Source organism: Sorex fumeus, unplaced genomic scaffold (genome assembly GCF_029834395.1).
Source record: "Sorex fumeus unplaced genomic scaffold, SorFum_2.1 ptg000149l, whole genome shotgun sequence".
NCBI classification, from domain to species: domain Eukaryota; kingdom Metazoa; phylum Chordata; class Mammalia; order Eulipotyphla; family Soricidae; genus Sorex; species Sorex fumeus.
This window is the reverse complement of record NW_026606206.1, coordinates 6,795,726-6,808,102: the sequence shown is the minus strand read 5'-3', so window position 1 is coordinate 6,808,102 and position 12,377 is coordinate 6,795,726. Positions and strand designations below refer to the sequence as shown.

The 12,377-nt window shown below is 47.9% G+C and overlaps 1 protein-coding gene across 2 annotated transcripts in view; it reads right to left on the bottom strand.

Annotated features, from left to right (window-relative positions):
• Positions 1 to 392: 392 nt before the first annotated feature.
• Positions 393 to 12,377, bottom strand: part of PIP5K1B (phosphatidylinositol-4-phosphate 5-kinase type 1 beta) — a 403,907-nt gene continuing 391,922 nt past the window's right edge. For both annotated transcript variants that reach the window (XM_056106896.1, XM_056106897.1), the window contains exon 15: positions 393 to 1,143. In XM_056106896.1, the coding sequence (XP_055962871.1) occupies positions 1,141 to 1,143 (3 nt within the window). In that variant the 3' untranslated portion in view covers positions 393 to 1,140. The remainder of the gene's footprint in view (positions 1,144 to 12,377) is intronic.

The following is a 12,377-nucleotide window of genomic DNA, read 5'->3' as shown; positions in this document are numbered from 1 at the left end:
TGTTGCTCCTAGCTCTGCACTCAGGAACTACTCCTGGTGGTGCTCAGGGAACCATATGGGATGCTGGTAATTGAACCCGTGTCAGCCACGTGGCAAGGCAAACATCCTACCTGCTGTGCTATCACTCCAGCCCGCAGGTTATTCTTTTCTTAATAAAAGAAATATAAGATTGTAAACCACTGGGGCCTGAGCAATAGTACTGTGCGTATGGAATTTGCCAAGCATGAAGACGACACGGGTTCAATACCTGACACCCCATATGGTCTCCTGAGCCCATCAGCAGTGATCCCTGAGTGCAGAGCCAGTAGTAAGCCCTGAGCACAGCTGGATGTGGTCCAAACCACCCTCTCACCCCCAAAAATGATTACGAACCATTATGATTAACATACCGCAACAAGTGAGAACAAAATATTTTATTTCTTTCAATAAAACTATAGTTTACAATAGTATTTACTAAATAAATTATATAATTTCTCTTTTACAAGCAACAAACTAATCACAAGTATTTCAAAGACAATGTATATACACAACATAAGGCCTTGTATAAATAGCTTTCCTTTTCTCATTTCACTAATAAACAGTGAAAAAATCTTTATAGAAGAAGCTAGTTTTTCTATAAAGTCTCTGCCGACCTATTTCGCCGATCTTGATCAGAAACCAATTTAAGCTTTTAATGACATGAGCAATGATTCTACATTTGCCAAAGAGAGCAGAAATTCTACGTTACCATTCTGCAGGGATGGATTTTTAAAAAAATAAGCAGATTCCATTACGTTCTTCATGTCTAATCACTGGAGGCATGCAAAATGAAACAACGCGAGGGTCAGGAGGCGAATTAGCACTTCCAAGTCCAAAACGGTGATTGGCAACGGAGAAGAAAGCAGCTCATACAGTTCATGCGGTTCTTCACAGTTCAGCAAGCAACAGCGTGAGGCAGAGTGGTGTGTGGCCGTCACATCACCTCTGCTCGAGGAGCTTAGGGATCACGTGTCCTCTGGCAGCGCACCAACAACCAAGTCCAGTTGCTTAGTACTCTCGCTGTAGTGGGGCTCATTCAAGTTCCTTTGAGAAGTTCTGAGGTGGAGAGACTTCTCCCACAACTGTGCTCTGCTCGCATCCATCTGCATAGGGCGTCACCACTTACTGCAGGAGAAAATGGGGAAGCATTGCTGAGAGAAAGACTTGGCACAGATGGAGAACTTAGAAGTCGGGCATATGCTTTCTCCTGAAGGTGTGTACCTGAGAAATGTGCGGGGAGAAGTGGGGTGGTGGGAATATGAAGTTTTGAAATCTCCTAGACTGTAAACCCAGAGACTATAAAACCCAGCTCCTGGAAGAGAACAGCGCAGAGTCTCCTGCCCCCACGCCTGGCTGTCCTCGCCGGGGCCCCTTGGAGGGGAGTGGGTTGAGTTTCCCTCCCCGCCCCGACCAGGGCTCCAGCAGCCAAAGACCTCCAGAACCAGCCACCACCATGCTGAGACCACTCTCCACAAGCATGAAGGTACCAGCAGGGGAACAAAGGCATGCGGCTCCCGGGGCTGAGATCTCCAAGCCTGCTCGGATCGGGGCTGAGCATCCTCCACCCAGATCCTCCACATTCACGTAGGCAGGGGTCACACCCACCAACTGGCCCCCTGGCACCGTGTAATCCCATCAACGGCCAAGACCCAGAGACTATAAAACCCAGCTCCCAGAAGCGCGCGGCCGCATTTGCAGCCGTGCGACATCTTATTATCTCAATCTTACTTTGGACAACCTGGCAGGGTACCAAATGTAACCTGCCCACACGGCAGAGTCTGGCAAACTCCCTGTGGTGTACCCAATATGCCATATACCAGTAACAATAATCATTCTCCTAACCCTGAAAGAGCCTTGAATATGGCACTTTTTAAAAATCTCAGGGCTAGGACGAAGGAGACGTTACTGGGGCCTGCTTGAGGCAATCAACGAACAACAGGATGGTCGTGATCGTGATCGAATTCTCCTACAATGAGTAATGAGGCGAATATTAGCACTGTAAACCAAAAAAATAAATGAAAAGATGAAGAAAATAAATGAAAAAAAGAATTTCCCAGGATTACACGGGAACATTCATAAATCCTAAAAATATGCATCTTACTAAGAATAAATGGAATTTCTTTTAATGTCAACAAAACAAAACAAAACCACCCCACTTCAAAAAGAACCATGCACACCTATGTCCCCTGCAGCCCTGATCAGTTTGAGCCCGGATATGGAAACCACCTAAATGACCAGCGGCAGATGGATGGAGAAAGACGCTGTGGCCTATCTCCACAACGCAGGCATGAGGCCACAGTCTGATCCCTGGCACCAGCCCACGTGTCGGCAGCCCACAGGGCACTTCCGTTGTGTTATCTCTGGCACCACAACCAAATGTGATCTCTGGTGCACAACGGTCAAGGGCGTGTGAGCAAATGAAGCTGAGTAGTCTGGGGCTCCAGTGTGGATCCCCCATCATGACAAGAGAAAGAGGGAAGGGAAAGGGAAATCAGAAGGATGTTTGTCAGCTAACAATTCTGCCTTTTTCTTTTTTGGGGGTGGGCGTCAGTGCTCAGGAGTTACTCCTGGCTCTGTGCTCAGGGATTACTAGGGAGACCATCTGGGGTGTCGGAGATTGAATCCAGGTAAGTGTCAAGGCAAGCAGTCTACCTGCTGTGCTATCACTCCCAATTCTGCCTTTTCCAAGGCTAGGCTTCACTCTACAAAGACCAGACACCCCCGGAGAACCCCAAAGTAGGGTATTCCCCAATAAGCAAACCAACTTATTGGCTTTGCTAAGGCCGGTTCCCTGTTCACAGCAGGATGGCATCAGAAGCGAGAAGTTTCTTTTCTGAGGTTTCATCTCTGATCTTATTTTTTTTTTTATCAACATTTCCCCTGAAACTGATAGACACACACTTCACCCACTGTTTAAAGTAAAATTTTCTGAGATCTAGAAAGTGGTTTTTTTTTTTTTTTTTTTTTTTTTTTTGCTTTTTGGGTCATACCCGGCAATGCACAGGGGTTATTTCTGGCTCTGCACTCAGGAATTACTCCTGGCGGTGCTCAGGGGACCATATGGGATGCTGGGAATCAAACTCAGGTCGGCCGCGTACAAGGCAAACGCCCTACCCGCTGTGCTATCGCTCCAGCCCCTAGGAAGTGTTTTGAGAGCATTTCCAGGGCAGAGTTGAAACAAAAGGCAGAACATCATAACAGTTTGCTGGGCCAAGATGAACAGACAGTCCCTGATGCCTTTCAAGTCCCATAGCTCTGAGCCCAAAGGGCTGAAGTTCTTAAAAGTGCATTTTCACTGAGTCATAACTGATACATATCAAGTGTGGCCCCATCATGATTTGGTATTTGCAGATACAGTGAAATGATCCCTACCACAAGGTGAATTATTGTTTAATCACCCACTAACTTAGCTTTAAAGATTTTTTTTTTAATTTTTAAATTTTTTTTTAGCTTTAAAGATTTTCCTTTTGGCAACTTCAAGTCTGTTCCACCCTCCCCTCCCTTCCTCCTTGCCTTCCTTCCTTTTTGCTTTTTTGGGGACTCACACCTGGTAAAGCTCAGGGGTAACTCCTGGCTCTGCACGTAGGAATTACTTCTGGCAGTGCCTGGGGGACCACACGGGATGTGGCGGATGTGGGGAAAGGAAGCCAGTTGGCCACATGCAAGGCAAGAGCCCACTGGACTATTGCTCCGGTCTCAGTTCCACGCCATTGTTGACTAGTCGCTAAGCTTCACATTACATCTCAGGACTTGATCACCGGAAGTTTGTACTTCTTGATCGTTTTGAACTTAAAAGCTTTTTTTTTTTTTTTTTTTTTGGTTACAGCCAGGAGTGCTCAGGGCTCTTCCTGGCTCTCTGTTCAGGAGTGGTCCCTGTTGGTTAGTTGTGCTGGAGACCCAACTGTCGGGGGCTGAAGAGGCAAGGCTGCAAGGCAAGAGTCTCACCTCCTGGCCTCTCCTGGTCTCTTCACCCCCTTCCTTTGACAGCCCCATCTTTGCTTCCTGTAGCCCTCAGGCGTGACATACAGCAACAACAAAGTCTCCAATGGAGACATTACTGGGCCTGCTCGAGCAAATATATATATATATATATATATATATATATATATATATATTGCTTTTTGGGTCACACCCAGCGATGCACAGGGGTTACTCCTGGATTTGCACTCAGGAATTACTCCTGGCAGTGCTCAGGGGACCATATGGGATATGGGATGCTGGGAATCGAACCCGGGTCAGCCACGTGCAAGGCAAACGCCCTACCCGCTGTGCTATCTATCACTCCAGCCCTCGTGATGTATTTTGCTCATTTGTTTTGTCTTTTCAGATTCTACATATATCTGAGTTCATGTAGCATCTGCCTTTCTTCTGATAATTTCAGTATAGAGAGAGCGATAGCACAGCAGTAGGGTGTTTTGTCTTGCATGCAGCTGGCCCGATTGAGCTGGGTTCGATTCCTCCACCCCTCTCGGAGAGCCCAGCAAGCTACCGAGAGTATCTCACCTGCACAGCCTGGCAAGCTACCCGTGACGTATTCAATATGCCAAACACAGTAACAACAAGTCTCACTGTGGAGACGTTACTGGGCCTGCTCGAGCAAATCGATGAACAGCGGGAGGACTGTGCTTGAGCGTATGGCAAGATTTTATTTTTTATTTTTTAATTATTTTTTGGCTTTTTGGGTCATACCTGGCAATGCTCAGGGGTTACTCCTGGCTTTGCACTCAGGAATTACTTCTGGCGGTACTCGGGGGACCATATGGGATGCTGAGAATCGAACCTGGGTTGGCTGCGTGCAAGGTAAACGCCCTCCCCGCTGTGCTATCGCTCCAGCCTCAGATTTCATTTATTAAAAGGATTTCTTTATTGGGTCACACCTGGCAGTGGTTAGGGCGTACTCCTGGCTCTATACTCGGGGATGACTACTCCTGGCAGTACTGGGGAGAATCACAGGCAAGCGAAGGTACTGAACCTGTCTGGGTCAGTCACACGCAAGACAAGCGTCTTAACTATCTCTCCAGCCCATTCTTCTTTCAACTGTTTAGTATCCCGTTGTATATAAATATATATCATACCATTTTACCCAACAATCCACTAACAGACACACAGGTTGTTTCGGTAATGAGTACAGGAGTGTATGCAACTTTGCAAAATACTGTTTCATTTTCTTTGGGAAAACATCCAATGGGTGGAGTCACTGGATCACCTGCTGTTTGGTCTCCACATCTCTGTAATTTTTTTGGCTTTCTTCACATAACTGATTTCTACTTTTATATCTTTGTGGTTAGAAAAGATGATGGATCTCATTACGACCTTAAGTTTATTGTGGCTCGTTCTGTGTCCGCCCTTGCTTATCCTGGAGAATGTTCCATGTGCACTTGAGAAGAGTGTAATTCTACAACTTTCCAATGTCATGTCCTGCTTGGACCAACTCCATCTGGCCTTGTGTGTCCGTTAGAAGAGGACATAGCAGTGTGAATGGACTGAAGTCACCTCATTACAGGACCTCAGAACTGGAAGGAATCCTGAGCCACGCAAGGACACATGTTCAACATTCCTACTTAAAACCCATTTTAGACTCAGAACAGAGCGAAGCTTTAAATGGACAAGCCTTGAGGCAGAAGGCAGAACTTGGAACAACCCAGACGGTACATTCAGATTCGGATAAAAATACCGTTTTGTGGCTGAGGTGGAAGAACATTGACTTCAGAGGTGCGGGCAGCCCACGGTGTGCCCGGCCTTCTGCCAGCCTTCAAGTGCCCCATGGAAGGGGTTCATACCCATCAGCAGAGAGATGACTGGTAAGACCAGAGCATGCCCAAGAGGAAAGCTGGCTCAACTTCTAGAACCCAATGAGAAGTGCAGGCACGCAAGTTCAGTGACAGCAAATTCCAGGCCTCAAGGGAGAGGGGATGGGGTGGTCCTTCTCATCTCCCCCACCCCATTCCCACGGGACCCTAAAGATCACACTCAGAAATTGCCTCTGGCTGCTATTTAAGCTCCTTAATGGCCGTAATCCTGAGACACACAAAAGAATTTCTGGGAGGATCCTCCCAAAACCCTTTGTTTGGTGTTCGCTTCTCTATCTGGGAGAAGCATGCTGAAAGTAGACTATAGACCAAACATGATTGTCACCCATTGCCTCTTTTGCAAACCACAACACCCAATAAGAGAGAGAGAACGAAAGGGAATGCCCTGCCACAGAGGCGGGGTGGGATAGGGGGGATGGGGGGTGGGAGGGATACTGGGATCCGTGGTGGTGGGAAATGGGCGCTGGTGGAGGGATGGGTATTTGATCATTGTATAATTGAAACCCAAGCACAAAAATTTGTAAGCCTACAACTGTAGCTCATGATGTCTCACTAATAAAAATTAAAAAAAAAAATAAAAGGGAATGGGAATTCAAAAAAGAAATCTCTGAACTGAGCAGCTCACTGCAGAGATTTCTCCAGACCCTAAAATTATCTAACATTTTAGAATTCCAGAAGCACGTGGCTGCTCTCACAGCCACGTTAGGTCTTATGCTACTCATAACAAGCAGTACAAAAGAGAGTATGGGGGAGATTGTCTGTCATAGAGGTGGGGGAAGGGTGGGATGGGGGGTATACTGAGATTCTTGGTGGTGGAAGATGTGTACTGGAGGAGGGTTGGGTGATCGATCATTGTAGGACTGAAGCTCAAACAGGAAAGCTTTGTAAATGTATCTCACAGTGACTAAAAAAAGAAAAACAATGAAAAATAAAATAAAATTATCATTCTGAATAAAAAAAAAAAGTAACGTGGAGTTCATGCCCAATTCAGTCAGCTTAATCAATGGCTGAATAAATAGCAGTACTCCTACCTTTAAAAAAAAAAAACAGAAAGAAAAACTGGCTCAGCTCCTGGTGTCTCCTGGAATAGACTGAGGACTATAACTTCTCTTTTACAAACTGTGAGTACTGGGGCAACTGGTTTCAACTGGTTCCTTGTTGGACTGATGTGTTTTCCAAAGACCCAAGAGAAATGCGAGAGTATAAATGATTTTCCAGGCTGGCAACTGTACAGCGGATTTTCCAGCCCTCTGTGACCGAAGCACTAATTGTAAATCCAAATGGTTACTTTATTTATTTATTTATTTTTGCTTTTTGGGTCACACCTGGCGATGCTCAGGGATTACTCCTGGCTCATGCACTCAGGAATTGCTCCTGGCGGTGCTCGGGGGACCATATGGGGTGCTGGGAATCGAACCTGGGCTGGCCATGTTGGCTGCGTGCAAGGCAAACGCCCTACCCACTGTGCTATCGCTCCAGCCCCCAAATGGTTACTTTATTATCTGCTATGTCACGTGGCCCTGGAGCTACCACTGAATTTGCTCGGACCCGATCCTGCCAGGCAGGGATGTTGAGGGTGTGGCGGGGCCAAGTGCAGGTGCTCCTGATTTCACTTCTAAGAAGCAGCTTTGCCCTTGCATGAGACACTGGGGTCTCGCTCATGGACGCTGAAAAAAAAAAGTATCAGGTGTCACAGATCTGTGGCCACAGCTTAGCTGCACCCACTAAGCCATTCCCTGCTCTGCACCTTCCCAGCTTGGCACCATTTTTTCTTCAGGAAAACCCACAATACAGACAACAGTGTTGGTAGTGGTTGGATTATGTCTGTGTCTCCTTCACCTGCTGAGTCCCAGTCTTTGGAGAAATCGTCAAGTGACAGTAAGGGTCTTGGGCTGAGAGGGAATAAAAATGACAGAAGTAATCAGAGCCTTTCTCTAGCTGTCTCCTCATAGCATGGTTCAAAAAGTGTTTTTGCCTTTCAAGTTCCTTAGGAAGTCAGTCTTTACTACATTCTAATTTCACCTTTTGGTGCAGGCAACCAAGGGGATTTCATGACCAAAAAATGATAAAATTGATAGCACTGAAATAATAACATAAACTACCCCAAAATGGCATGGATGATAAATGTTGATGGGGAAAAGCTGAAGAAACACACTTAAGGTTCCTTGTGAGGGTTCTGCCATCAAACGCATCCCAGAAAAATTTGATGGGAGTTTAACCTACATCCCATAGCAATGCACCTTCACCATTATATGTGTGTGTGTGTGTGTGTGTGTGTGTGTGTGTGTGTGTGTCACAGGACTGAGCCTGGCAAGCTACCTGTGGTGTATTCGATATGCCCAAAACAGTAACAATAACGGGTCTCGTTCCCCTGACCCTGAAAGAGCCTCCAATATGGAAGCGTTGGGAAAGACGAGTAAGGAGAGGCTGTTAAAATCTCAGGGCTGGGACGAATGGAGACGTTACTGGCGTCCACTCAAGTAACTCGATGAACAACGGGATGACAGTGATGCAGTGATACAGTGAAGTCCTAGTGACAAGGGGGAAATTCAGACATACAGACGTTCATAGAAAAGGATGAGACAAAGGGAAAAATTGATGATCTCTAAAGCCAAAGAGAAAGGCCTGGAACAGATTCAGTTTTTGGAGGTGGGGGCACACCCAGTGATGCTCAGAGCTTACTCCTGGCTCCGCACTCAGGGATCACTCCTGGTGGTGCTTAGTGGGCCATATGGGATGTCAGTGATTGGGAACCCAGATGAGCCATCTGCAAGGCAAGCACCCGCAACCCACGTACTATCACTCCAGCCCCAAGAAAGATTTTATTGAAATGAATTTAGAAAGACGGGAGTAGAGAGAAGGGGAGAAGTCCATGTGTGAGAGAGAACACCGGCTTCTTCAGAGTGGAAATAAGCAAGAAAGAAACACTGAGACAAGCAAGTGAGAACATGGGCTAGATGAGCAAGCCCTCGAACAGGCTTCTTCCCCACAGTTCTCATGGAAAACAAAACAAAATAAAACACACAAAAAAACAGGCTCGGGGGCTGGAGAGATAGCACAGCGAGTAGGGCGTTTGCTTTGCATGCGGCCAACCTGGGTTCGATTCCCAGCATCCCATAGGGTCCCCTGAGCACTGCCAGGAGTAACTCCTGAGTGCAATGCCAGGAGTAACCCCTGTGCATTGCCGGGTGTGACCCAAAAAGCAAAAACAAAAACAAAAACAAACAAACAAAAAAAACCCCCAGGCTCGCTGGCATCTTAATTTTGGATCTGGCCAGTGGAACCGGGACAGTACATTTCTGTCGCTAAAGTCACCAAGCTGGTGATGTGGGAATTCTGGGACACAAACATGGTGGCCGTCACCGAGACTGAGAAAGTTGTTCTTCCCATAAGATGCAGCTACACCACTGTGAGGCATTTTTCAAAATTACAAAAACACTAAGCTGAAAGGATATTTTTGCCCTTACGTGCTCTGAGCAGCATGACGCACACTATCTAAAACATGAAATCAGGGGGCTGGAGCGATAGCACAGTGGGTACGGCATTTGCCTTGCACGTGGCCGACCCGGGTTCGATTCCCAGCATCCCATAGGGTCCCCTGAGCACCGCCAGGAGTAACTCCTGAGTGCATGAGCTAGGAGTAATCCCTGTGCACCGCCAGGTGTGAACATTCCCCCCCCCCAAAAAAAAGCAAATAAATAAATAAATAAAAATAAAACATGCAATCAACACAAATGCCTACGAACAGTTGTCTGGATAACGAAGCTGGAGTGTGTTATTCCCCCACTACTCAGTGTGGCTGCCACCACATGCAAGGAAAAGCCTGGGAAGATGACCAGCTGGAGGGGACGAGAGGGCAGCCGGGACGAAGATGATTCTGGGTGTCTCGGGGGGTGCAACTTGTGTGTTTGGGTCACTGACTGCTGGCACCTGGGGGTCTACACTGCCTCCTCGTTCTTTCCGGGGTGCTAGCCCTTGCAGCTACTTGCTGGTGTGGGGTGTGTGCCAACCCTGGCAGAGCATTCTGATGCTGCCACCAGAACGAAGAACCATCACCAGCGTTGGCCCGGAGAGGGCCTGTGTGCGTCACCTGGCAGAGCGCGTGCTGGACACCATCTTGAATAAGGGACAGCAGGTGTCCGGAAGAGGCCACATGGGCTGGGTCAGCATCCACCTGAAAGACTGAGCTCCTCAGACCTCCAAAGCCCGTAGCATGCATAGAGCAAATGTCACTGCATTTCCCTGGGCTCTGGTGTAGGTGCCCCTTCCAATAAACAAAGCCTGTACTTGGTCAGCAAACATGTCCCCACAAATGGGGACATGCTCTTTGCTTTTTTTTTTTTTAAGTCATGCCCAGTAGCACTCAGGGTTGACTCTTGCCTCTATGGTCAGGGATCACTTCTGGTAGTGCTCAGGGACCCCTATGTGGTGCCAGGAATTGAGTCCAGGTCAGCGCAAGCAAGGTAAGTGCTTCAACCCCTGTATTATTTTCTGCCATCCTTCCTGATCGCCAAATTATTATTATTATTATTTTTTGCTTTTTGGGTCACACCCGGCGATGCTTAGGGGTTACTCCTGCCTCTGCACTCAGGAGTTACTTCTGGCAGTGCTCAGGGGACCATATGGGATGCTGGGATTCGAACTCAGGTTGGCCGCGTGCAAGGCAACCCTACCCGCTGTGCTATTGCTCCAGCCCCCTGATCGCCAAATTATTATTTTTTTTGACCACAACAAACTGTGCTCAGAGTTTACTCCTGACTCTGTGCTCAGGGATCACTCCTGGTGGTGCTCAAGTCCCATTTGGGATGCAGGAATTGAACCCGGGTTGGCCTCATGCAAGGCAAGTGCCCTACCCACTGCACAACATCAACCCCAGATTGAATTATTATTATTATTATTGTTATTATTATTATTTTTGCTTTTTGAGTCACACCCAGTGATGCTCAGGGGTTACTCCTGGCTCTGCACTCGGGAGTTACCCCTGGCGGTGCTCTGGGGACCATACGGGATGCTGGAAATCGAACCTGGCTTGGCCGCGTGCAAGGCAAACGCCCTACCCGCTGTGCTATCACTCCAGCCCCATTATTATTATTTTTTTTGAAGTAAAAACATTTTATTTGGAGGTTAAGAAAGGGAAAGAGGGAAAGCAAAGGGAGAGAGAGTCACGCACTCATGGGAGAACACGGGCTTCTCCAAAGGCAGAGAGAGCCCCAATCCACATCTCGAGAGGGGAGATGCAGGTGACACATGTGCTCGGTCACTCAGGCACAAGCAGCACAGGGGCTCAGCCAGCATCTGCGTGCCTGATGGAATTATCTTTTGGCACAGGGAAGTAAAAGACAATTACTTTACTTCCAATTGTACTTGAAAGGTAGAGGTCCTAGGCTTGCCCGGAGGAGCTGTCTAGGCCTCTGAACGAAGCACCCCGCTGACCTGCCCAGGGAGCAAGGAGAAGCTGGGTGGGAAGGGTGGGAGAAGTCCCCTTGGTTTCAAGTCACACTCAGTATTTCCTGTTGTGCGGAGGTCCCTTCTTGCCAGTAGGTGGCAGTAGCGTTTGCTGAAAGCAGGAACAATTTCGAATCTACTTGGGAACCTTGAGCGTCGTATCCAAGCACCTCTAGGGTTCGGCTCCGCTTGGCTTTAGTGAGAGGGAATGCCCGTGCTCTGAGCTGCCAACCCCCGAGAAGAGGGTGCGGAGGGACTGACAATTCTCCCTTACACCTAGGACTCAGAGATAAGAAAAGAATCCTAGGATGCTTGGAACTAGAGTCTTAGTCAACAAGTGCAGTGGCAGGGCTGGACCAATAGCACAGTGGGTAGGGCGTTTGCCTTGCACGCGGCCAAGCCAGGTTCGATTCCCAGCACCCCATATGGTCCCCCGAGCACTGCCAGGGGTAATTCCTGAGTGTAGAGCCAGGAGTAACCCCTGAGCATCGCTGGATGTGACTCAAAAAGAAAAAAAAAAAGGGCTGGAGCAATAGCACAGCGGGTAGGGCGTTTGCCTTGCACACTGCTGACTTGGGGTTCGATTCCCAGCATCCCATAGTGTCCCTCGAGCACCGCCAGGGGTGACTCCTGAGTGCAGAACCAGGAGGAACCCCTGTGCATTGCCGGGTGTGACCCAAAAAGCAATAAAAACAAAAAAATAGGACTGGCGCTCCAATTTGACCAGACTATCCCACTTCTAAGTATCTATCTACTCCCCAAAGTGATTTCACTCATGAATTCAAAGCATTAATTAGAAAAACATTAATTAGAAAAGATCTGTGTACACCCATATTGACACTGAATTAAGGTGGGTCCCGAGTCCCATGACTGGCACCCCCTCACAAGAAGTCAGGACTGAGTGGTCCAGGGAATAAGGTGGGTAATGGCGGGGGCGGGCATTAGACTGTGGCTGGCAAGTGAAACAAGCTCACAGTAACATGGAATCTGCCAGATGCTGGAAGGAGCAGGAAAAATCCTCTCCTCGAGTTTTCTGAGGAAGCCTCGCCTGGCCAGCCTCTTGGCCTTGGACTTCCGGCCTCCCAGAGCTGTAAGACCATGTTT